Here is a 27,524-nt window from a genome sequence, read left to right on the forward strand (position 1 = left end):
ATTCCCCAAACAGGGGTTGGGCATTTCCTTTTTACTTCCATGTGAATTCTGTTTCTTAATCAGACTCTGACTTTGCTTTATGTTCTCTTTGACATTCTGAATCCCTTTCCTTTCTGGTTTACTTCTTTTATGACACCTAGGAACCCTTCAACAGTGTGAATACACTGACTTCTTAAGTTTTCCTCAAGCCCATTCATTCTATTCTTTGGTGAGACCAGTTTACATTTGTATCACCAATAATTTGTGACCAAGTTTAAACAAGAAAAATAAATAATTGGTCCCCATCATATCACTAAGGTTATAGTTCCTTAGAGGCTCACAAATCTCTTGAGGCTTAAAAATGTGTTTACTTTTGTTTTGTTTTAATTTTTGTTGTTAATCCTCACCTGAGGATATTTTTTTCCATTGATTTTTAGAGAGAGTGGAAGGGAGGGAGGGGGGAGAAAGATTATATATATATATATATATATATATATATATATATATATATATATATATATATGGAGAGAGAGAGAGAGAGAGAGATGAGAGAGAAACATCATTTGATTGCTCCTGCAGGTGCCACAACTGGGATCGAGCCAGCAATCCAGGTATGTGCCCTGACCAGGAATTGAACCCGCCATCTTCTGGTGTACAGGAGTGCACTCCAACCAACTGAGCCATCTGGCCAGGGCCACATTTGTTTTTAAAATGGGAAGATTTTATATACACACCTGGAGCCCAGCTTCTCTTGAGAAATCAGATCTGTTCATACTTGGCTGCTTTCCAACTTGGAAATAATTGGCTGGAGCTGAGTACTGGCTGCTCCCATTATACAGGGCACATGCTCTCCACTTTGCTAGAGTCCCTACCACTCCTTAAAGACTCATATACACTTACTTCCCCCATATACATGAACTCTCTGGCTTCTGCTGGCATTTGGATTTGTGACCTTGCATATAGACCTTTGTAGTTTCCTCCACGAATCTTCCTAGAAGTTGTCTCAAAAATGTCTCCCCCATTTCCTTCCCAATCTGATCCTTTCCATCTGAGCTGTTGGTACCTTTGGTTATGAATCCTAATATGTATTTGATTTCAAGGTCTGACCAGCTTCAGCAGGGTAGGAACTGAAGCTGTTGTCATTTGCAAAGATTACATGCACAGCAATAAAATATCATCCCAAATCCACCTTTTTGGGGAAAAATATTTTCGGTTCTGTATTTATAAGTCAGGCACAACCTGGCTTTCTCAATTATTTAAAAATCATGGAACAGCAAGTAATGAATTTGTCCTTTAACTATTGGAGAAGCATCTTAAGCTCATGTTTACCTTTCTTTTGAAATTTCCACTTTGCAAAATTGGATGGTTATTGTGAATATTAACATGATAATATAAAGTCTTGATTATTAAAAGACAGGTTATCCAGTCTTCAAATCTCTTCTTCTTTTGATGTACTGTTGTTGACTATTTCATTTTTCTTTAGTACACTCATCACCAGTTGGGTGGGAACCAGGCCATCAGCTCAAATTAGAGGGAAGCCTGTTGTGTTATCTTCGCCCAACCATGCACATGTCTGCAGAAGCCCTGGTTGTGAGCAGTCTCCATTCCTCCCCCTGTCCAGGCTCAGATACAAGGTGATGCAGAAAAGGAAAGGGAAAGCCTGATTAAGTAGAATGCTTTGTGCTGACAGCTCCAGTCAAAGTTTTACTAAGACTAACAGTTTTGAGTTTGTATTTATCCATGATGCTCCTAACACCTCTAGTAACTCAAAGCTGGAGATTACAGACACACTTTCAGCTCATTGAGTTCAAAGGCAAGGTGGGGTACTTGGCTTGATTGGCACTTTGGAATGCTCTCCAAAAAGGCCACTTTCCAGATTAAAGGAACCCTTCATTCAACAGAATAGAAAAGATATTGTTACTAGACAACGAGGAATTTCCATCTAAGGGTAAATTCAATAAACATGAATATTCAACAATTATGTAAGTCCCTGATGCTTTAACAACTTGAGGGTATAAGTACATTCTTGGAATGAGGAGAGTCCCTCTTTCATTGAAGAGCATTAGGAGATCAGGGAAATACTCTCTTAGGAAAATGTGAAGTGGCAAGACTAAAGAAAAAAAAACTAATCACTCCTACAATCTTCAAAGCAGAGATCTGATGACCACCCTGCCCCCATCCCAGAGTGGCATTTATACAAGAGATACTTATACTGGGACGGGAAAGAAACCTCAAGTCCTGGCCAGAGCTGTGGTTCTATAAGTTATTATAGCCAACAATCACTATGCATCTAACTTGGAGATTCTACAATGTACTGCTGCATGTTCTCCTCACAAATCCCTGCAGTAATCAAGAGCATCACACCAATACCTGAAACATTCGAATCCATTTATTTATCTACTCTAATTCTCATAAGCATCTTGTGAGATAGTTATAATTTCCATTTTTACACGCCAGAAAATTAAGAATCAGAGAAGTGAGTAACTTTCCCAAATGCATCAGTTAAATAAGAGCAGGGTGGGAGCTGAAACTCAGTTCTGATTTTGAACACAGTGAAACCCGGGGATTAGTATCTCTTTCACACAAGAATGACACAGCCTGACAGATGGAGTTGTAAGCCATTTGCCCAGGGTTTCTTGAAAGATAGTTTACTTATTTCACTAAAAAGAGTTATTGAGTTTCCTGATAAGTCCAGAAAAAGGCTGCTTTCAAAATTTCCTTTGGCCAAATAGAAAGTGCCTTAAATTTTTCTTTAGTAAATATTGATTTAAATAAAGAATTAAAATTTACGCCTTGAATCTTTCTTGAGAATATATATTACTCTTCCACCTTGTTTTTCAACTTCTTTTTAACAAAACATGAGCAAGTGTAAACTGTGTAAGGAAAATACATTGAAATGAATATGCTAATCACATCAGCTCTAAATATAAAGATGGACTTTGTTGTGTCACAAAAATGCTCTAAAGCAAAGGATAATACTTTCCAAAGTTTTAATTAGTAAAGTATAACAGAGGGTTAATAAACTCTGATATTCTTTTCTCTGGAGCTAAAACAAACAAACAAACAAACAAACAAACAAACAAACAGAAACCATGTTAAGCTAAGTTTAAAAGCCACCTAAGTCAAATTCTGCATGAAAGAATTTGAAATCATAGTGGTGAGAAAGAAAGAATGACATGTATGTGTGTGTGTGTGTGTGTGTGTGTGTGTATGTGTGTGTGTGTTTTCTTCAATATGCACTTCTACCTCCACAAGCAAATAGCATGCTGCAAAGTTCATGGTTTGTAAGAAAGCTGTGAGGTCGGTTTCCATAGTTTTTCTGGCTCTGATATGTACTAACTCCCCAGGTTAGCAGGGTTGGTTCTTCTTATCTCTCTCCTGCCACACTCTTCTTTCTGTTTCCTCCTAGGAGGGGTGGGGGGTACCTCTTCTCCTCTCTCCCTGGGTCTCTGTCTGACCTAATACCCTTTACTATTCTAACACTTCAGCAAGCGTCAACCCACGTTCTTAAGAGCTGAAATTTTGGCTCTGGAAAGACTTTTTGTTTTGTTAATCCTCAACTGAGGATATATTTTTTTCTATTGCTTTTTCAGAGGGAGTGGGAGAGAAGAAGGGAAGGGGAGGGAGGGAGGGAGGGAGGGAGAGAGAGAGAGAGAGAGAGAGAGAGAGAGAGAGAGAGAGAGATTGACTAGTTGCCCCGACCTGGGATGGGAAGCAAACCCACACCCCAGGTAGATGCCCTTGACCAGGAATCTAACCCACTACCCATTATCCTTTGGTGCGTGGCCAAATGCTCTAACCACTTACACACACCAGCCAGGGCTCTGGAAATACTTTGAAGGAGAATTCATCCCTTTACTTATCTACTAAAAAAACATTTGTTGACTACCTCACCATTCATTCACTCAACTATGGAATAAAATACAGAACCAAGATCTGTACTGTGGCAGAGCACCAAGATCTGGCCATAGCTGCCTCTACCTGCCTTTTTAGCTTACCTGGGAACCACTCTCCTTTCCTCTCATGTCCAGCGTCCACACACACGTCTGCCCTTTGCCCAAGCTGCATGCCTCTGAGCATGTGTCTGGTATCTTCCTTCCTCAGTGAATTCCCACTTCTCTCTCAAGCTTGCACTCAAATGTAACCCTCTTTCTAAAATCTAATCCCACTTTTTCCTAGGTGCTCCCCCACACACTCATTATTCATGTCCTCTTGTTAAAACAAAGTTCACCATGTTATATTGTATTTCCTTCTTTCATGAGGGCTTGAGGGAGGGCTGGAATTGTGTCCTCCAAAACCTCTTGTTGAAGTCCTAACCCTAGTACCCGTGAATGTTAAGATGAGATTATAATGGGCTAGGGTGGGCCAAATCCAATGACTGGTATCTTTAGAAGAAGAGGGAAATCTAGGCAGAGAGACACAGAGGCACGAGAAGAGAAGGCCATGTGAAAACGGAGGCAGAGATTGGAGTGATGCAGCTACAAGTCAAGGAGTGCCAAGAATTGCTGGCAACCACCAGAGGCAAGGAATGAAGCATGAAACAGATTCTTCCTCAGAGTCTGGGAAGGACCCAACCCTGCTGACACCTTGATTTCAGAATTCTAGCCTCCAGAACTGTGAACGAATAAATTTCTGTTGTTTTAAGACATCTGATTTGTGGTAATTTGTTATGGCAGCCCTAGGAAATGATACAGTTGATGGTAGCTTCTGTACACGCTCATCTTCCCAGCTGGACACATGGGCTCCTGGAAATAGGGGCTGTGGTAATCCCGATTTCCTCTCGGCCCTGACATGATGTTAACAGAAAGCAGATGCTTCACACATTCTAGCTGAAAGAGGGAACAGGCTCAGCACCATCTTCCTGGGTTTAGGTCAGTGGATTCCTTTAAAAAAGGGTTCAGACCTTTCTCTGAGTGAGCAAGCTTATGAACGAGGTGGGGAGATAAAATTTAGCACCAAAACAATGACACACAGAAGACAAAGAGGGAAAAAATCAGATTGGGAGAAAATGTATTAAAAACCTTGTAGGTGGATTCAAAGAGCAGCGGAGGCAGGGCTGGCTTGGTCAGGAAGGGAGTGTTCAGAATACTTTGGACTGCATTTTGAAACAAGTCATGATTCGGTCCCAGGAGATGTCTGAGGAGTTAAGGGCATGTGTGGGAAGGCAAGCAAATGATAAGAGTGAACTGGCATTTGAGGAGAAAAATTTTCTATATAGCCCTGAATGAATTTAAATTCTATACATTGGGACATGGGTTGGGGCAGCAGGTTCTTGTGTGGAAACAAGAAAACAAAAACACAGGCAGTTCCACGTAAGGTGGGCCTGCGAGGAAAGAGCATCAAGATGGGCCAGGGGGCTGCTGAGCAAATCCTGATGAAGGGACATCTTGGGGACCAACTGGAAACTGAGGAACAAAAAAGGTGTTTTTATAGGGAACATCCCGTACAATTGCAGGTGGAGAGGGGGGAGAGGGGAGGCAGAGGGCTCACATTTGTGGGTGCAACGAGCTCACTCCTGGGATCAGGGAAGATGATGTGTGTGTCATCCCAGCTGAATGAGGCTGTCTTCGTCTTTTAGAAACCTTTGAAAGACATTCCACAACTTCTCTCCATAACTCATTTTGGCCTTGAATACGTCTTCCCATCCCCAACAACCATTTCTCACTTTAGAAGCATGTTTTCCCCTCTCACATTTTCCGAGTCAAATTGAAGAGTAAGGAGCTGTGGTCACATTGTCCTGTTGTGAATCCTTCACACACTTGAGGCCCATTCCCAATACGTTCTCTGCTTCTCCTGTCCAGAAAAATGGTGTTTTGTTTAGCCAAAGTTTTCTCATGGGTTCTGTTCATTGTCTTCGTGGTTCTTGTCTAGTCTTTTTCTCAGGTGTTTCTCTGGTTGTGGGGCTTCAAAATGGGCAATCAAGAGAGGCAAGGAAGTGTAGTGAGAAGAGAGGAGGTTGTGGAGTTAGGAAGGCCAAGGTTTGAATAGCAGCTCCCCTGTTAACTAGTTATATGTTTTTTGAGCAAGTTGCATAATCACTCTGAGCCTCAATTTTCTCATTTGTAAAATGGACCAATAATCTTTATTTCATACTTGGAGGGATGTGCGAATTAAAAAGAACGTTCATGAAATTGGCACTCAGACTAACAACAGTTCCTAATATTAGTCTGAGTGCTTAAAAACTATACAGCTGCACAGTTCAGAAGGTATTTATTGCTGGCTCTGATGATCACATAAAACATAAACAGGTCTTTTTCAGATATAGCAAAACTATGTACAGGACTGGAAACTCCACTAAGAGAATAAAAAATTTTTTTATTTACTCTCCACAAAAGTAGAGCTGCATAACATATCAGCTATAGCAAAATTGCTATTTTGCTTGCAAAGGGACTTGAGTAATGATATCTTTAAAACTCTCATATCAACTAAACAAAATCATTGGGATTTTTTAAATTGGAAAAGACTAATCAAACTCCCTCTGCAGATAAACTCACTCTAATCAGCTCCTTTATATTCCTTTCCTTTAATAAGTTGTAAGTGCTACTGGGTTAATCACGTTTAAACCAGCGTATACAGTGTGATCTCAAGTAAATAAAATTGTGCAGTGAAAGTACGGAAGAAAAATATATTATAATGCTATTAGTGTTTATTTCCTGGGGGAGGGGCAATATGATTTGTTTTTCCACAGTAAGCCATAATTACTTATGTAAAGAAAAGTTGTTTATAGAATAGTAATACAGCTTTATGAAAACATATTATTACAAATGTTTATATCAAGTAAGCTGCACCAAAATGGTAATATTGGGTTTCTAAGCGATGGGGCTATAAGTTATTGTTTTTTTCTTACATTAACATTTCTGAACTTTACACAATTTAAAATTATATTGTAATATACTATCTAATCATACTATAGGATACACTATTAAATTATCTAATGTATGGTATTTTATTGAAAATGTTATCAAGATAAATGAAGAAAAAATGCTATATATTGATACATTGATGACTCATACCCTATGACCTATAGATATATCTGTCCCCCTTAGAGGATCACCAAATCCAGAGTTTTAAGCACTTTTGAGTCATCTAACACGACTATTATTTGTAATAATATTAATAATAAATAGCTAGCATTGATGTGCCAGGCCTCTGTAATAAGCACTTTAAATGGTTTCATTGGATCTTCAAAAAAATTCTACGAGGTAAGGTTCTTGTGGTAGGCGAAATAATGTCCTGAAGATGTCCATGCTCTAATCCCTGAAACCTGTGTATATGAATATGTTAGGTTATATGGCAAAGGGCAATTAAGGTTGCAGATGGAATTTCAACTGGCCATCAGCTGAATTTGAGATGGGGAGATTATTCTGGATTACTTGAGTGGGTCCCACATAACACAAGGGTCCCTTTTGGTGGAGGAGAGAGGCAGAGAAAAGAATAGAAGAGGAATATAATGTGAGAAATACTAGACTGTTCATTGCCGGCTTTAAAGATGGAAGGGTCCACAAGCCAAGGAATGTGGGCAGCCTCTAGATGTAGGAAAAGGCAAGGAAATGGATTCTCCCCTAGAGCCTCCAGAAAGAAATGCAATACTGATGATACCTTGCTTTTAGTCCACTGAGACCTATTTCAGACTTCTGACCTGCAAAACTGTAATATAGTAAATGTGTATTTAGTCCACCAAGTTTGTGGTAATTTGTTACAGCTGTAGGAAACTAAACTAGTATTATATTGCAATTTTACAGGTGAGCAGACTGAGGTTTGAAAGTTATTTGGTCAAGGTCACACATAGTGGTTAGGGACAATTCCAACTATTGAATCCAAGTTCTCTGGTGATAGAACCTGCACTCTTGGGCACTTGGCTCTACTAGAGCCCCAAAATGATTGCCTAGCATCTGCTTGAGCATGAATGTGGAACCCCTCCCCAATTCAAATGCTCCTTGCACTTGAAGATATGGTATGTCGATCTTCTTTATTTGGGGCTCAAAGTGGTCTATCCAGTCACTTTTCCATTGACTAGTCATACAAAATAACCTAATTTCTCCTTTATGAGAAACACTTAAAAATATCTGAGGCCAATAATCACTTCTCTCTAAGTCTTCTCTTCTTTGGGTGAAACAATCCCAAATTCAGCCCTTCCTTAAAGACATGGTTTCAAGTGCCAGGACTTTATCAACCTCTCCCTTCTGGAAAGCATCCAGACTGTCAACACCCATTTGAGGATCTGGCCAGCTCCTACCTTACTTTAAATTAAATGTGTACTTTGATTTTTTTCCATGAGGTTATCATGTTGACCTTAACTCTTCTGAGCATGATTCTATACTACACCTTGAGTTCTTTGATGAGAATATTTCCAGAGCTCAATCAATAAGTAAATACTGATAACTTTGGGTTATCTGGCCTAAAAGACTTGAAAACACAGCTTGTTTTCAAGTTCCTTCTGATTTTATCACAAACTGATTCCACTCTTTGTTGACATGAATCATACCTTCCTTCTTCTAGCGTGGCAGGGGTTAGAAGAAAAGACCTGGTAAGCTTCAGCAAGGAATTGTTTTGGTGAACCTGTAACTTTATAGGGCACCTTGAGATATCATAGGTGGCTTGTGTGTACCAGTCTGAGAAGTTGTGTTGTATATTCCAACAAGGAGAGAGGAGTCAGGAGTAAAATGAAGGAAATGTTAAAAGTCCATGTGATTCATCATATTATTTAAAATATTGTGACTCTTTAGGGCAGAGAGATGCACAAAAATATTAATAACAGCTTCCTAAAATCGTTGACCATCCACGGTTTTAATGATCCATGTTGCTGTTCCCTCATTTACAGTCATCCTTCAAAAAATAAAGGGATGACTATAAAAAAATAAGATAGCCCCCCAGTCCCCCAAACAAACAAACAAAAAGCAAAAGCAAAAAAAACACCCTGGTCTTCTACAATTGCATAATGATGAATGGTGAGAAAAATATGAACCCAGATATCATTAATTTTACTTTCTTCATCTCTCTAAGGAGGGGTAGGGAGGGTGGGAGATAAAACATTTTTGTGGGCTATAAACACTCAAGTAATTCAGTAAGTTGCTCTATCAGAACTGACTTGAAGAGTCAAAGGTACTTGAACACAGCATAAGGTTGGCATTTCCTTTATATATAACTACAGGTGTAAGAATAGAAATAGAAAATGCCACCATCAATTTCATTTGGGGCTTTTCTGAATCCAAAATATTTGAAAAAACATAGTTTACTATTTAGAGGGAAACAGGTGCAGACAATTTGGACCTCTGGGCACCTAGTGCTGGTCTCTTGTGGGTGCTGAATACCAGATGAGGAGAAGGAAAGCCCAATTCAGGCTACAGGATGAAGTCTCCAGCAGTGAGGATTTTAACCCTGCTGTGTCTGCTGCATTTGTACCTTCCTGCTTTGGGAAAGTCAAATATCTGGCTATAACATCGGGCTACCTCACAGGGCTCCTGGAAAGAATAACTTAGAATGGCCCAGTTGGCATGGTTCAGTAGTTGAGCGTTGACTTATGAACAAGGAGGTCACAGTTTGATTCCCAATCAGGGCACATGCCCAGGTTGTGGGCTCAAACCCCAGTGTGAGGCGTGCAGGAGGTAACCAATCTATTATTCTCTCTCATTATTGATATTTCTCTCTCTCTCTCTCTCCCTCTCCCTTCCTCTCTGAAATCAATAAAAAATATGTATATATTTTAAAAAGAATAACTTATAATGGTTTCATTTTTAGATAAAAAAGAAAACCTTATATAAATGGTGATACACTTTATGTTTGTGACTGCAAGGCATACTGTAGGTATTCAAGAGAGGAGGCCCCCCTTTTTTTCTAGAATGGTATGGTTTGAGCTTTGTTGGCTTTTATTTTGTCTCCCACAGAACATCTCTGTGTTCATCTAAAGTGGGAAAAGAAGAGCTTGATGGGTGAGGGGACAGTGAGCATCAATGAAGAAAGGCTAGTCAAAGGTCAGGTGTCTGACTGCCCTGGACCACCCACCTACCCACTAACTGTGCACTCCATGGTCCCAGCTGGTAAGCCCTAAGTACCCATGGAGCACATGGCACCTTTAATGCAACCCCTACCCTTTACTCACTCTCACCCTGTTCCTCCAGTTATCATGTCATCTAGGTTCTGTGACTCCTACTTCGATCTTGCCTAGACTTGGCTTTTGGATTTAAAGTCTCTGGTATTCACAATTCTGCCTCTTGGACACCCATGGAGTCAGCGGAGGGGATTTTCTCTACAGCGCCAGTGCTATAGAATTCAACCCAATCCTGGCTGGCTAATTGGTGCCATCCTCCCAACCCCTGGAGAGGGATTTTGACAGATTCAATGTATCACAGTTGGACTCTCCTCCAACTTTCAGTTGTCCTTCACCGTTTTAGTTTGAGGGTCATGCCAATGCAGCAATGACCCTATGATAATGAATCCCACTCTATCAGAAAAGCCTTTTATTGGCAATACCTCACTGGCAAACTAAGTCAATGCTTTCCTTATGCTTGCCATTCGACAATATTAAACAACAAATGTTTATTGAGAACCTGCCGTGTGTCATGAACTTACACATTATCTCATTACATACTTATAGCAACCTTGTAAGATTTTCAGGAGAGGAAGCAAAGGATTAAAGAGATTAAGTAACTTGCCCGAGGTCACATAGCTAGCAAACTGCAGAGCCAAGTTTTGATGCCAACTTAGACCATACCCTGCTACCTCATTCTATAAATATCTATTAAGAGCTTAGTTATTTTCAAGATGTATTTCCAACCTTTAAGAATTCAGATTACACTAGGGCTTGTGAGGAACCCTTCATCAGCTACTCCATGGCCCTGGCTCCAAGAAAGCTAACACTTTAGAGCCTGTTAATTACCCAAGAGCTTTTGGGAAAGGCGGTCAGCTTCTGGTAGGAATGAAGTACTGTTTCGGCCCCTTTGAAGGCCCTAACAGGAAATATCTTGCTTCAGCCTGAACTGCTGAGGGACATATTCAAGTGGATGGCACTCAACAGGTTTGGAATAACACATTCCTCAAGTGCTCTGAGTTTCTGTCCAACAACAACAAAAAATTCTATAGTTAGATTTCTCTTTCCAAACATTCACTAACAGTGATATTACAATTAGGTAGCTTCTATGTGTATATTCCATATATGCAAAAATCTTCATGGAGAGTCCATCCAGAAACTTCATGGAGGACAGGCTCTCGGATATCTGGAAGACTCGTGACATCCTCAGCTCATCCGTGAATACTGACCACTGCCGGTTTGAGGGGCTGATAACCCTTCCCTAGGTGAAACCCTCTTCCCACCATTCTTTTACCTTCATTGCAAGTTCCCCACTCTGTGAGTCCTGGCAAATGTGTCTTTTTATTAATTCTTCTGTCCCTGCCAGGCCCAGCTCATGGGTGTGAGATCTGTATAGTCTCATAGGGCCCCACACTTAGGAGGACCCTGGGCTTGATTTGATGTTCTGCTGTCACGGACTTGAAATTCTTAATAATTTTTTTTAACACTGAGCCACAGAATCATGTGGTTGGTCTTGCTCCTTGCTAGGGAGAAGAGTCATAATGCACAAGTTAAGAGTAGGTGGTATACCTGTGGTCCCTATTTACACTCAGCAGGCATTTGCTCATAAAGACAATCAATAATAGTGGATGGAGATGGGAAGAGCTCCACCTTCCTTAGCTTCAGTTTCTTCATCTCTGAATGGGGACAGTAGCACTTAGTCTTGCATATTATTGTGAGCCCTGAGTGAGATCATATATGATAAATTCCCATCAGAAGGTTGGATATATAATAGGTGCTTGCCATGAAAGACAGAAGGTATAATAAACAGAGTTTGCACACTGGAGTTAGGAGCTGGGTTAGACTCATTGTGGTGATTATTTCACAATATATACAAATATTGAATCACTATGTTGTACATCTAAAATTAACATAAGGTTATATGTCAATTATATTTCAGCTAGAAAAAAGAGAATCAAATCAGCCCTACTGCTTAAAAACTTGTATGACCTCAGCTAGATGATTCGGCTTTTCCCAGCCTTAATTTCTTTATCTATAAAATAGAAATGCTAACATTTACCTTGTATGGTTGCATTGGGAAACATAAACTGATGAACAAAAACAGATCCAGAGACAGAGAAGCATCGATCAGACCATCAAACCTCAGAGGGAAGGTTGGGAAGGGTGGGGGGAAGGGGGAGAGATCAACCAAAGGACTTGTATGCATGCATATAAGCCTAATCAATGGGCACAGACAACAGGGGGGTGAGGGCATGAGTAGGGATGGGGGGCCATGGGGCGATAAGGACACATATGTAATATCTTAATCAATAAAGAAAAATATTAAAAACAAATAAATAATCTAATGTAGTTTAAAAACTGAGTGCATCACCTGGTATCTAGTAGGACCTCAAAAACAAACAAACAAAAACACACACACAAAAAACAGCTCCTAGTTTGGTTCCCTTATAACTCTATTTCTGCACTGATACTATACAACTTCCTATAGACTATATTACCTACTAAATGTAATCTTGTATGTAAAAATAATTTTGTAAAAAATAATTGAGGATTATTTTTCTTTCTTTGCTAGATTATTCTTTGCTACCATGTCTTACTTACCCTTGTATCCTAGAACACTTTCTAATGTGTTAAATCTTAGTTGTATTAAATCTTTCTTCTATGGTTTATGCCAATAATGAGATAATTTTCATAACATTCATAAATTAGCAATTAATATTTAGTCTGTCAATGATTACAAGTAGAATATATCCAAAATATATTATCTGCCATCAAAGGCCCTTTTTCCCCCCTTGACTATCACACTTAGCTCATCTTTTGCACCTTTGGGTCTGATTCTTGCTCCATTAACAAAGAAATTCCACCAGGGAACATAGCTTAGTTTTGTGCAACCAACCACCTTCCCTGGCAACAACCTGTGTAGAGAGGCCATTGGGGGAAGACCTTTTTAGAATTCAAAGAGGCCTCAGAACTGTGACTTTTAACCACTTGAGGATTATGGATCCCTCCAAGAACCTTCTGATAGTCTCTCCAGAAAAATATATTCAATATCTTGCATATAATGATAATGTCAAAGTGTCCTCAGAGCTTCCACAGCGCTTGTACCTCAGGTTAAGGATTCTTGTTACAGTAGCTTTGAAAACTCAAGAAGCTTTGGGAAAAATTGAAGTTTCCTGATAAATTCAGCCCTGACTAGTCACCTTCCCATGTTCAAAACAAAACAAACAGTTATAATTCCCTAAATTTAACCTCAGGGTTGTCCCTGAGGACCCAGTCCTAAGCATTAATGGTAAGGGCGGCCAGCCAACCAGTGACTACTCTTTGGAAAACCTAAATTCAGCTGAGTAAAATGAAGCCTTGTTTGATAATATCGTTTACATTTCCAAATCCCGATATCGATATCAAGCTTTCTTCCTATCCCTTGTGGCCCTTCCTAAGTTTAGCTGCTGGTGTAATGGGGTAACCATGGCAACAACCACCTGCCTATTTAAAACCATCTCCAGCGCTAAATAAGGAAGCCTTGAGAAAATGGCTGCTTGCCTGCCTCTCAGTGGACAAATTGGGCACTCCTGGGTATTATGTTTAATGTGAGCAGGAACGGGTTCTCAAAGAAGCAGCATGGACTCAAAGCTCTTAATAGAAAGTGTTCTGGGACCTTGTGAAACAGGGCCTAGCTCTACACTGCAATGTCTCCACTTATTAGCAGGCACATGGATTTACATGCAAATCCCCATGCCTGTCATTCTAGGTCAGTGGTTCTCAACCTTCTGGCCCTTTAAATACAATTCCTCATGTTGTGACCCAACCACAAAATTATTTTCGTTGCTACTTCATAACTGTAATGTTGCTACTGTTATGAATCATAATGTAAATATCTGATATGCAGGATGGTCTTAGGCGACCCCTGTGAAAGGATCGTTCGACCGCCAAAGGGGTCTCGACCCAACAGTTGAGAACCGCTGTTCTAGGTGATTACACTACCTTGACCTCAATCAGGTGAAAGGCAAGACATGTACCTAACTGGGAAGGAAAAACAGTCATTCAGAGAGCAGTGAATTTGTTCATACTTTGCATTGAAATGCACAATTATAACAATTTCTGACAGAGGTATCTTTCTCATTGTATTCAACTACGGGAGTGATTGATGATTGCTCTATTTATGTCATATGTTGACCTATGGATTTTTGGAATATAGAGGACTGTCTCCCTCTCTGTGCTTCCTTGCTTTCTACCAGCTACAGAGGTTTTGCTTTTTCCCGAGCCAAGAGACCACACAACTGATCACACTGCACAGCTTGCTCTTGCCCAAACATGCCGCATTCTTGTGTTTCTTGGTATCTATGTGAACATTTAGCTTCTTCTCCTTGGGTTGTCCCTCTCTTTTTGTGTGCTTAGAAAACACACACCTGTTTTCTGTGTCTTGGTTTGGGCATCTCTGTTGTTGGAAAACCCTCCACACCAAGTTCCATGCCCTGGCTTTGTGCTCCCATAGGTCACCTGGATTCACCCCGTTTAACACAAAACCCATCAACATCTGCCTTCTAGTCTGTCTCCACCCCGGGACTGAGAGCCCCTCACATGTTTATTCAAAAGACTTCTGGCACAGTACCTGGTATGTGATATGTCTTCAATGGATGAATGAATAAACAGAAGCCCCATGGATTTCACAAGCATGTGGCATCCTAACAAGCATGTGTGCATGAGTCTGTATAAAGATACCTGCATGAGAAGAGGATCATAAAAGTTTGGAGTGGATGGAAGAGAAGTACTTTTTTTTTTTTTAAAGTGATTTTGTATATATCTGAGAGTGGAAAAGATCGTGAGAAGACAGTGATCTGATCTGTAAGTCTGTGCCTATAACAGGAGTGGGGCTGAAAATATACCTGTTGAGAGTGTTTTGTGAGTGTGCATGATCTGTGTATGTGAAGGCCACGGAATATGCCTGTGACAGAATACACACCCTAAGAAGATTAGTTCAGCTACTATTAAATGCCACAGATTAATTTTCCTGATGCTGAAGTAGCTTCTTATGTTCAGTTTCTGATCTCTAAAAAGACTTTCTGCTTTCTGGCTAACTTCCCAGACTGTGGGGTCAGGGGGAAGGAGTAGGAATGAAAATGATGGGGCTTTTCAGGAATGGGCTTTAAAGGAATGTCTTCAGATAACACCAGACCACTGCATTAAAGAGAATCCTGAGGGCTAAACTCAGCCCATCAAGCTCAGTGTGAGTCCTTCCCCACCTGTCTGAGGGTAGAGTGGGGCCCAGAGGTCATCTTGAAATGGTACAACACAGAGGAAAGAGAAATGATGGAAATTAACTAATGTGAAGAAAAAAAGAAAGAAGGGAAAAAGGTAATTTATCAATCCCAGGAACAGCTATATGCTAGTCACCACTCACTTCTTGGAAATCCCTCCCGCCAGCAAGGAGGGTTTGGTTTTATTTGCAAATGATCTTTCTTTATTTTTTCCTTTCTCTTTTGGTTTTTGGACCCCTAACTCAGGGTGGAAGGCTGGGGCTGGGATCTGGTGGGCTCCGGTTCCGCGCCCTCTATAGGGCCTCCCTCTGCTGCCCTCTGCTGGCGGGGACGGCGAAGGCGACGCCCTCTCCCACGCCGGGAGCTGCCACCCCCTCGCCTTTGAGACGGAGAGAAGCTGAGGCCCCTGCCCCGCCCCCATTTGCCCCCCTCCCCAGAGGAATCGCGGTGGCTAGGGGTGGGGGTAAGGGTGGCACATTTTGAGAAAGCGGCCGGCCGAGCACCAGGAGGGTTCCACTTAGCCAAGCGCAGACTCCACTCCTCATGGCCGGCGCATCACCCCCTCCCTCCCCCACCCCACCCTGTCCCACCCCACCCCGCCCCATTCCTCCCTCTGCACATCATCCTCTGGGGAGGGGCAGGAGGGTAGGCTGCCGCAGGTCTCTGACATTGTTTTCTGCTTGGAAATGGAAGCCCTCCTTCCGACAACGTGGCAGGAAAGTGAAGTCCCTGGGCGGCCTCGGAGAGAGCAGGTGGAGGCCTCGGACTGGACCGCGGTTCCGCTCGAGGCGGGGCTCGGGCAGCGCTGCAGCCCAAGGGCCCTCTTACCTGCTGTTGAATTTTTCGGGGTGTTTCTCCCTCATCACGTGGAATCTGTGTGCAATGGAAGCATCCTGAAAGGGAAAGGGACAGAAAGCAGATCCCTGGTTAGTGGTCATGACGGTGCGATGTGGAAGGAAGGGAAGCACAGGCTCTCGCGGAAACCCCCCAACTTCAGGGAAGAACAGCAGGTTCCAGGCTGGGGGGTAGTGCCCCCCATGCGTGTAGACTCCTGGCAGTACTCCCCGCTACCCAGCCATACTTCAGGGTGAGCGAAGGGGACAGCCACTGCCCTTTGAGAAGAGAGAGGGGGTCTGGGTCTGTGAGCGGTGAGAACGCCGAAGCTGGCTGGCGTGTGTGTGTGTGTGTGTGTGTGTGTGTGTGTGTGTGTGTGTGTACGGAGGGCGAGCCTTTGGAAACATCTTGCCATATCTTTTAAAACAATACTTTTTATTTCAGAATATTTTAAGACTCACAAGAAGTTGCAAAAATAGTACAGTGAGTTCCTGTGCCCCTTCCCCCAGTAAGGCAGCTTCCTCCAGTGATAACGTCTTACATAACTATCATGCATTATCAAAACCAGAAAACACGTTGGCAAGATGCTCTATTAACTCCTAACCATCCCTAATAGTAGAAATAATTGTAGCATTGGGTAAAGTGCTTAATAGTTTTTTTAAAAAAAATCTATTTAAACCTCTGGCTTCTGCTTCTTGATTGTTCCTGGAAACAGCTCTCCCCAAGGTCAGTAAGAGTCAGAAGTGCCACTGTAGGGGCACTCCGCTGCCCTCCTCTTAGCACATCCCTTTGCTGCATTCCCGGCCACCTTCTCCTCAGAATTCACAGAGAGGATGGCTCCCATGGCACATGCTTCTGGGCTCTCCATCCTCGGATCAGAACTTCTTAGCCCTGAGTCCAATCTGTAGCCCACACTGCATCTCGCATCCTCATGGTTGTTACTAGCATCTACTGTCCCTAGTATATCTCTAGTACCAACCCTGAACTTCAGACCTGAAAATGAACTCATCTTTCCTCCTCAAACTTGGTCTTCCTCCCTTGTTAATGGTCTGGTTTTCCAGCAGAAGACTTCATAACACCCCTTTCCCCCCTCAGCCCCATGGCACATGCCAGCACTTTAGGTGCAGCTGATGGACTACAAAATATTTGAGTTAATTTGACTGGAGTTGGGGGAGTGACCAAAAAACCAGAGAGCTGATTCAGATGTGTTCAGGGCAAAAATACAGAAACTCATTTACTATAATATGTGGCTAAAAGAGAACTGAAATTTCATACAGTGAATTTTCAGCTAGTGTATATTAATTCTGGCTCTTAATATAGAAAATCTACAAATTTCTTTCCCTGGAATTTTTTTGAACATAAGGAGGTATAGTGCAGTGAAGAAGCATTTTTTGAGCATGTGCTGTGTGTGGTGAGTAAAATACAAGTTAATGGTGGGGACCGAAAGTCTAGAAGCTAGTGAGGGGACAAATAGGAGCTTTTGTGATATTTACACTTGGTAGAGGAGTGAAGCCAGCTAGCAGCCCACTACTGAAAGGTAAAGTCAAGAATATGGGCTTATTTTGTGTTGGCAAATACTCCTTGCTGAAATCATGTTTTAAAAATGTTATGTTTAAACTAGGTACTGATTTAGTTTTTACTTTAAGACACATCAGGAGTTGAAGGTCTTGGTTAGGCAGGCACCCCAGTGGACACACAGCGGGAGATGAGCAAGCCCCCAGAGGCCTCTGTCTGCAAGGCCTGTGCAGCCTGCTCAGCTCTCCTGCAGCTAGCTGCATTTCATGCTGCCAGACTGTGCGCCCCGCCCTCTCCCTGAGCAAGTTTCAGTGAACACTCTGAACCAAATTCACTGACATCTGTCAAATGCTTCTCTAGAATTCAAGAACATATCCCATCTGCTTGTGTTCCTTTGAAGCACCAATTTTCTTCTGTCAGAAAAAAAGAAAAGGGAAGAAAACAGCAATCACATGTTGCCTGGCATGATTTGTACTCCATGATTCCCTGCCGCCAGTGCTGCTGCGACGGGCTTCTGGCCTTTTTATTCCCTGGGACATGTGCACAGACCCCTTTCACTGTGTAGTTCCGATTATCTTTGTTTTTCTCATAACTAGGTTTTTCAAAACTTCTTTTTCACAAAGACCAGCTTTTACAACATTATTAGTCAAGCATGTGGGTCCTAATTTGACAGTGTAATTCCTTGGTAAATGCACAAAGTGGCAAAGGTGAGCTGAGCAGTTCCTTTGCTGTTCAGTCTTGGAAGGGAGAGGGATAGAGAGTTAGAAACATCGATGAGAGAGAAACATCGATCAGCTGCCTCCTGCACACCCCCCACTGGGGATGTGCCCACAACCAAGGTACATGCCCTTGACCGGAATCGAACCTGGGACCCTTCAGTCCGCAGGCTGACGCTCTATCCACTGAGCCAAACCAGGTAGGGCTGCTGTTCAGTCTTGAAAAGGCAATGCAGGCCAAGGCTCTGATCACGTTTCCCTACCTGGGGATCCAAACGAGAGTCAAGATTCACCTTTACCCTCTGTTGAGCTTCTCTCTGTCAGGTACTGAGCTGGCTGTCCTTACACTCAGTCGTGATTACATTTAAATTTTGGAAACCAGTGCTACAATGGTTCAAACCGCTTTTTGGTATTTATTACAGCAAAAGGAGAATTCTGTTCTGAAGGGAGTGGGTGGTAGATGGGAATTGCAAGCCTGTGGATGTGATGATGACATTTCTGATGGCCTCACTCTCTGGGGTGCTTTCTATGAAGTGTGGGGTAAAGACAAGATGACAGCAGTGAGGACATGTGGCTACTCTTTCTCGAACTAAAACTCCAATCGCACAGTTGGACAAAATATTTTTGTACCCTTCCAAATCTAAGCAGCAGTGTTTGAACTCTGAAATGCTGGGATGTCTAGGCCAGTGATGTCCGGTAGAAATAAATTTAAAATTTTTTCTAGTAGCCTCATTAAAAAAGTAAAAGGAGAGGAAATTAACTTTAATAATATATTTTAATTAACAAATGCTATCCTTATAACATGTAATTCATATTATAGTGATATTTAAAATTCTTTCCTTCATATCACATTTTTGAAATTTAGTCCGTAGTGGTATAAATACAGATTTAACAAGACAGCAAGAGACAGAATTTAGAACACAGAACTTAGAATACAGAACCTACACTGAACCTAGACACAGAACCTACACAGAACCTAGAGACAGAAGAACTTCGCTGGAGAGAACATGGCAAAAGATCCTGGACTGAACCTGACTATAGAACATGGCAAGAGAACCTGATTAGAACCTGGTGACTGAACCTGGCTGGAGAACCTGGACAGAACCTGGCTGGAGAACCTAGCGAGGGAACATGGCTACAGAACCTGGCTGGAGAACCTGGAGAACCTAGCAAGAGAACATGGATACAGAACCTGGCTGGAGATCTGAAACAGAACTTTGCTGGAGATCCTGAACAGAACTTGGCTAGAGATCCTGGCTAGAGATCCTGCCTAGGCTGCTGATCAACTGAACGCTGTCTCCGTGTCATTCCTTCTTCGCCGACTCTGTCCACACCTTTGGGGACCCCTGGACCCGCTGGGGTTGGACCCCAGCATATGGTGCCCGAACAGGGACCCCTAGGTAAGCGCCCCACACTCGGGATGGATCGGACTCCACCATAGGAAGAGGGTGGATAGTCTTCGCCTACTCCGTCCACACCTTTGGGAACCCCTGGAACAGGATTCCCCTGGGTAAGCCCCCCCCCATTGAGAACCCCCACACTCAGGATGGATAGGACTCCACCAGGGTACTGCAGACCCCCCTATAGAGGATAAGTAGGGTAAGAAGGTGGAGAGTACAGAACTTAGATTGAGAAGATGTGCCATACTGAGTCCAAAGAAAGAAGACTCTGTATTGATTCTTAGATTGAGAAGATGTGCCATACTGAGTCCAAAGAAAGAAGACTCTGTATTGATTTTTAGATTAAGAAGATGTGCCATACTGAGTCTAAAGAAATAAGACTCTGTATTGATCTTTTAACACATATGCTTGCTAGCAGAGGAATTAAGGTTACTCCCAGTCAGACAGAACGTTTTATGCAAGAAGTATGTCCATGCTTTTCTGAGGAAGGAAAGGTAAATGTAAAGGCATGGGAGGAGGTAGGCCCAAGGAGCCTTATCCTTAACCCCACTGCAGCCTTTCTACCCCGGGAAAGTGCAGGATTGGCAAGCTCTCCCTGGGGTGATAGACCAGGACTCAGGTAATAGCGGAAAGCGCCAATCCTACTCTTAAAATGGATACAAGAGAGCATTTGGGTTTTTTCTTTTTAATGCCTGCTTTTAAAAAATAAAAAAGGGGGAATTTGCCAGGAGCCGGTCCATCCTTGCTGTTTCAAGGGACCTGGCATATATGGCATGCTGTTCTTAATATGTTTGCTCACCTTCTTGGCACTATGTGTTTTAACCAAGGTCTCCTCTCTGAGAAAGGTTGTTTCCCCAGGTAGGGATTTTCCCCTGAAGTTAGGGAGGGAATAAAACCCCTCAACTAAGTGCCAGGCGGGTAATTAATCACTTTAACTACGAACAATCATGCTTAAGCTACATAATCTTTACTCCCTGGAATGGAGATAAGAAACGCCCTAACCTTTGTAATAGAGATTGATAGGATTGAATCAACTGGTATAAATACAGATGTAACAAGACAGCAAGAGACAGAATTTAGAACATAGAACTTAGAATACAGAACCTACACTGAACCTAGAGACAGAAGAACTTCGCTGGAGAGAACATGGCAAAAGATCCTGGACAGAAACTGGCCACAGAACCTATAGACAGAACCTAGCGAGAGAACCTGGCTGAAGAACCTAGAGACAGAACCTGACTACAGAACCTGGATAGAACATGGCAAGAGAACCTGACTAGAACCTGGTGACTGAACCTGGCTGGAGAACCTAGTGAGGGAACATGGCTACAGAACCTGGCTGGAGAACCTGGAGAACCTAGCAAGAGAACATGGACACAGAACTTGGCTGGAGATCCTAACCAGAACTTCGCTGGAGATCCAGACCAGAACCTCTCTGGAGATCCAGACCAGAACTTGGCTGGAGATCCTGGCTGGAGATCCTGGCTAGGCTGCTGATCAACTGAACACTGTCTCCGTGTCCTTCCTTCTTCGCCGACTCCGTCTACGCCTTTGGGAACCCCTGGACCTGCTGGGGTTGGACCCCGGCCGCAGAGCCACATGTGGCTTGCGAGCCGTGGTTTGCCGACCACTGCCTTAGCCATTTGCAAACAGGTTCAACTTGGTTGGCTTTGCCCTTCAACTGAAGGTCCTAGATCCTACCAGGCAGCCCCCTCCATCCAGCTTTTGCTCTCTAGGTTCCGATAGCCACACATGCCCCTTGCCCTTTCCAACTTAGAGGCGGTAACTGCTCCTCTATGTTACTAGTCCCAAGGTACTACACTAGCCTTGTGGTTCCCTATACCCTGACTATTCCTCAATATTTCATATACTCTACATATACCCATATAAGTAATCCTTTATTAAAATGTTCTCAAAATAGTTAAAAAAAAGAAAGAAATTTAGTCCGTATTTATACTTATAGCATCTCTCAATTTAGATTAGTCCAATTTCAAGTACACAATAGCCATGTGTGGCTAATGGCTACTATATTGGACAATGCATTTCTAAACCAATTTGACAACTTATGGAGATAAAAAGAAAGGAGACAAAATAACCAGATAATTTGGAGTTTGGATTATTCTGAAAAATTCTGGCAGATTGGGGGATTAAAAAGAGTGGTGAACTCTTGTTCAAGACACCTTTCAGTGAGTCCCATTGTTTTAGTGCCTTCATGGCTCTCACAGGTGACAGACAAAAACCTGAGGCTGAAAGAGTCCAAAGGTGCAGGGACAATGATGATTTTTTAAAAATATAAATTCCCTAATGGGCAGAAGGTGTTCCATTGTAGAAACTTGGCTGGTGAAGTCTGATAAATCCAGTCTGTAAGGTGGAGAATGGCATGGGTTAGTGTGATGACTATGGCCTCTCCTTGGCCCCTGGGGCCCCTCAGCATTAGAAATAGATCTCATTGAATCAAGGGATTAGCTGTTCACTCATCCTGGAAGGCTCAGTGACAGCAGAGCCTTTGAGGCATTCAGAGCTACACATGCCCCAGGAATTATTTCAGTCCCAAACTTCCTGTCACTGATACCTGGCCATCCTGACATTTCTGCCAATCCAAAAATAAAGAGCAGAGACGAGGAGTCCAGAGAAGTCAGAGGAAGTAGCATCCTGAATGACTATGTTTAAAATCTCCTGCCAATGGATGTTATCAGAGGGACTGAGAAGGCCAACTATCTCCACGCTTTGCCGACAGGAGCTGACATGTACAAAGGTTATGGGAATGTGGTGACAATGAGGCCATAGTCACTCCTTGCTTAGGCCAGGAGCGTTTTCCTGGTTTATCCCTCCATCTATTAAATGGGTTGTATGGTAACAAGGGGACCAGTGAACTGTCAGGGCAAATTCTTTACCACCTGTGGGCTCCACAGCAGCGGTCATTGTCATCACCTTTGTAAGTAAGTGTAAGGCAGCAGACATTTGATATTAACAGATATTCCAAGTCCTTCAAAAGAGCCAAAGACTTTGCACAGCTCTCTTTGCCAAAGGAGTCTGACTCTAATCATCATAAGGAAGTAAAACTGTGGGTTGGTTTACATACCTACTTCTCGTCTTACAAAGTTTGGGAAGTCAAATAGGGAGCAAGAGCTTCTGCAAATGTCAGCCCCAGGTTCTGTTAGGGTTGTGTGTTGGCTACTTGTTTTCTCAAGAATTTCCCTTTCCAATTCTTAAAGAGCGAGCACACAAACCCTGCAAACATTTTATTGCGAGAAGGCTAAGGGAACACCACGGAGATAAAAACAGCTCTGGTTCCTCACTGCTTTGCAATAAAAGATTAAATATGCACAAGCTAAAGATGTGTGGAGGGATTATAAGAAAAGGTGCTGTGAAGTTCTTCATAATTTGAAGGATGAACAGATTGGATTATTGTAAGTCAGCCCAGGGCAAATAAATAGCTTGACCACAGAGTGTGATGGAGAATCGGTTTACATGAATTTCCTTGGGGGACAATTAGCTGGCCTTCTTCCCTCCCTTCCCAGTTTATTTGCAATAATGAATTAAAACCATGATCAGTGTTGGCTCTGGGGATTAGGCTTGGTTATCTAGTTGAGGGGAGGTTGTCTATTCTCTTATTGTATCCATCCATTTGGTTAGCTAATACTAAGTGAGTGCCCCCTCTCCCCCTTTTACATATGGCACTGTGTAGAGACAGGCAGGGTTATTTTTGGCAACCAGAGTCTGGGTGTGTTAAGAGAGAAGATTTGGGGCTGAAGGCAGGTCACTTGTCCTGCAGCTCAGCTCTCATTTCTGGCTGGTTGCTTATAGGTACTGGTTTCCCCTGCCTGTCTTTTCTCTCTGTTATTTCAGTTCTGGTTTCTGCTCCTTGAAAAACTACTTCCTTTGGCTATTCTCTGCTCTAATGAATGGTCTTCACTCACTGAAGACTTCATGGGGACCATTTACATCAGAATTATCTCAGGGGCTTATTAAAAATACAAATTTCCAGACTTTGTCCAGACCAACTGAATCATTGTAAGGAAGTAAAACTGTGGGTTGGAGTGGAATCAGGATCTGTCAGGGAGTAGAATTTGCATTTCTGACAAGGGGCATAGGTGAGCCAGCACACACTAAATTTTGAATCATCGCCATCCCCCCACCCAAATGCTGCCGGTTTGGTGGCATGAAGACAGAGGGGTTTGTGCAGAGGCTGTAGGGCTCATGGTTCACAGCTCAGTGGGCTCTGGATCCAGGCAGTAGTGGCTCCTGGCTTCATCACTCTGTATCTTTCTAAGCTGTAGCTCCTTCTTACAAAGTACAAAAGAATAATGACAATACTTACCAACAGGGAAACTATGCCTGGTGTGCAGTAGTTACCTAATAAATGTTATCAAGTTATATTCTAGTTGTTATAGGCTAAAGACTTGAGTTTTTGTGAAAAGGTAATGATGGGAAGCCCCCTGGATGCTAGATATGCCAGTCATGCCTGATTTGTAAGAGGTGATGATTGCATGTTCCCATTGGGGGAAGTGGAGCCTAAGCAGGTGATCCGAAAAGGAGAGGGGCCTTTGAGCCAAGAAGAGGAGGGAGGAGTCTGCTAAGGTCACTAGAGTGATGGAAAAGGCCTAGGGAATGATGTCTCCCCCACCTGAGACTAAGGGAGCTGAGGAGATAAACAAGAACAGGGCACAGAGACCCGTGAATTTACTCCTGATCCAACACCTCCATCTTTTCAGAACCCGATTGTGGGTCCAGCAATGCCTTTCTTCTGTTTTAGTAGTAGAAAGAGAGTGCTGGAGTAGGAGTCAAAACATGAAGGCAAATCCCTTAATTTGTCTCTGTTTCCTCACCTGTGCAATGGAGATAATACTGCCCTGTAAGTACGGAAAATTATAAATTCTATAAATCTAAGGTATTATTACTAGTAGTAATCATTTCTGCTTCCATTGTTCTCTTTCTACTATTCTTACTAAAAAACAAAATCCTTTCCTTAAACCTGCTCTTGCACAATATTTTTATCATTTCCTCTTCTCTCTCTCTCTCTTTTTAACCACCAAAATAGTGTCAAAAGAGGCACAGGTGAGGATGGTTGAGGAGTGCAGGTATCACACAGTTGGAGTCTGGAGGGACTCAAATACATATGGAGCTGGACAGCTAAATCCCAAGACAGGGACCCTGAGGAACGAGCCTGGGTTCAGAATGAGGCACAGCATGTATGTGCTAGCTCTGCCCTTTCCTGGCCCAGTGTCCTGAGGCCTCACCTGTAAAATGGGGACAGGGGGGACAAGATTCCTGCAGGATTGCTCTGCGGACTAGAATACATAAAGTCTGGCACGGTGGAGAGCACACAGTAGGAGCTCAGTAAATGCTACTGTCTTTGTTGCACCTGCCTCCCAAACCCCAGCTCTATTTTTGGCAGTGTTGGATCCCTTTTCTCTCCCCTCCTGTCCCCAACAGTTTGGGAAGCAGTGTCCACCCCATCCTCTTTGGATCAGAAGTTGAGTTCATCAACACAATGTAACTGTGCTGCATTAGATGTGCTGGGGGCTGCAGGGAGCAAGAGGAATGTGGCACTGTGTGTGTGTGTGTGTGTGTGTGTGTGTGTGTGTGTGTGTGTGTGTTGGCAGAGGGAGACGGACACACTCAACCAATCCCTTCAATCTAATGCAGCGAGTGCAGCGATGGGATAAGTACAGAGGGCCATGGGAGCACCAAGGAGGAGCACAGAGCTCAGCCGGAGGGGTCAGCCAGGGGAGAAGCCACAGAGATTTATGAGCACTTGGAATGTGGGGAATGGGGTTGAGATGAAGGGAGAAAACAGGAGAGAAGGAATTCTGAGAGCTAAGTCAGTCAAGCTGCTTGGACTCACACAGTCCTCCCTGGAGGACAGAGTTACATCTCTGGAAGCTTGCGTGAGAGTCTCCTGGCCTCGCCCCTTGGTTATTTCTTGGTGCTGCTTTTCTTTAACTGCTTCAAATTATCCAAAGGATAAATATGTCTTTTGAAAAATGTCCTGTCTTTTCTACGGTTAGTTAAAATTATTGGAGAAGGAAATTCCTATATAACCAAGGATGGGTGCTTGGTACAGTTAAGGTGTCCAGATGTGAGGATGCTTGGACATAAGTCAAGGCTGGAGGCAGCCAGGAGAGGTAAAGAGTAGGGGAGACCAGGCCGGGGGGACAATGGTGGACCAGAACCTTTCCTGCCTGCCCAAGCATTTCTCTTCCATGCAGAAAGGCAAACAATGGCCAACTCACCACACCAATGGAGAAGTAGTTGTTCATGATGTCATACGGGACCTGGTCCCCGTTCTCCATCTCCTCTCTGGGGATGACTTCCAGGTGCCAGCGATCCAGCATCACCAAGGGGCTCTGCTCAATTTCCTTCAGGATTTTTGTCAGGCTTCCCCCTTCATAGCCTGTGGAGCATAACATTGCATCTGTCCCAAAGCAGAAAGCTAAGTTGTCGCTGATGTACAGGCAGCTCAGAGCAGGGAACCCTGTGGGCATCTGTGACCTGGAGTCCCCCAATGTGCCTGTGGGCCAGAGACACTTAGGTTCCCTGAGCCACAGAGAAGGAGAGGGCAACTTGGAGCAAATAGAAAGAAGCTGGGGGAGATCTGAAAGCCAGAGCAGCAGGGGAGCGGGGCGGGGCTGGCCAAAAGTGGGCAGGCTGTGTTGCTGAAGCAAGCCCTGGAGACTTGGGCTGGGTGGTTGGAAAGCTGCATATGGGAGAAGGGAGGACCCATTTCTAGACCATGTCATGTCAGAGAGGGACAGTGTGGTAGACAGGATTTTAAGATGACCCCCCTTCCCCCACCGATTCCTGCCTGCCCTGGGTCCCATGAATAAGAGGCAATTAGGTACATAACGTGAAACAGTTGACTTTGAGAGAGGAAGAGTAGCCTGGATGGAGCTGACCTAATTGGAGGAGTCCTCAGAAAAGACTGGGCTTTTCTTAAGAAATAGATTTGAAGCTTGAGAGGGATTCGACAAGAGGAAGATTCTCTGTTGCCAGCTTTGAAGATGGAGGGACCCCATCTGGCAAGTCATGAGGGAGGCCTCTCGCCTCTGAGAGTGGTCCCTGCAGACAACCAGGAAGGAAACAGGTCCCCAATCCTACAATCACAGAGAACTGAATTCAGCTAATCACCTGAGTGAGCTTAGGAGCAAATTCTTCCCCTGGAAGCTTTAGTGAGACCAGGTTTCAGCCTGTGAGGGCCTGTGCTAGGGCTTCTGACTGTGAACTAAAAATGGGTGTTTTAAGCCTCTATATTATGATAATTTGTTATGTAGCAATAGAAAACTAACATATAATGTGAATTGTAAGTAGTGAGAGGTTAGTGGGACAGACAGTCTTTTCTTTCAAATAACACTTCTATGTTCCTGCTTACTTTCGGGGCAACCTTGAAGAGTATTTTCAAGTTGTCAGGGCTTTGATCAGCAACTTAGGGGATGCCCTACAAGATAGCAGTGAAAGCAGCTACATAGCGGAGGGCCTTAAAACTATCTGGGAGTGCAGGCTGGGTTTCCTGCATGAAATTGGTACCTGTCTCTGCTGCCTAATGCTCACAGTGCGGGGCCACACTCTGCCTGTCTCTCTGAACAGAGGACTCTTTTCTAGCCTCAGTGTGTGGCTGAGGACCCTGGTAGCTCTTCCAGGGCTTGCCAACTTCCTTCTAGGCTGGATCTCACTAGCTCTGCCCCCAAACATGCACCAGCCTCTGAACACTGACCGCTGCCGGCCTGGTTTTGAATTGCTCTCTGAGTTGATCAGCCATCCTCAGTCTCACTCTGATCCTACCTGCCAGACTGGTTTG

General features: G+C 43.3%; 1 protein-coding gene across 7 annotated transcripts in view; it reads right to left on the reverse strand.

The window, feature by feature from the left end:
- The window catches only part of DGKG (diacylglycerol kinase gamma), a 210,818-nt gene that overhangs the window by 81,359 nt on the left and 101,935 nt on the right, over positions 1-27,524 (reverse strand). For all 7 annotated transcript variants that reach the window (XM_059687264.1, XM_059687265.1, XM_059687268.1 and 4 more), the window contains 2 exons: positions 25,963-26,123; positions 16,090-16,154 (listed from right to left, as the gene is read on the reverse strand). In XM_059687264.1, the coding sequence (XP_059543247.1) occupies positions 16,090-16,154; positions 25,963-26,123 (226 nt within the window). The remainder of the gene's footprint in view (positions 1-16,089; positions 16,155-25,962; positions 26,124-27,524) is intronic.

This window comes from Myotis daubentonii, chromosome 3, assembly GCF_963259705.1.
Source record: "Myotis daubentonii chromosome 3, mMyoDau2.1, whole genome shotgun sequence".
Taxonomy (NCBI): Eukaryota; Metazoa; Chordata; class Mammalia; order Chiroptera; family Vespertilionidae; genus Myotis; species Myotis daubentonii.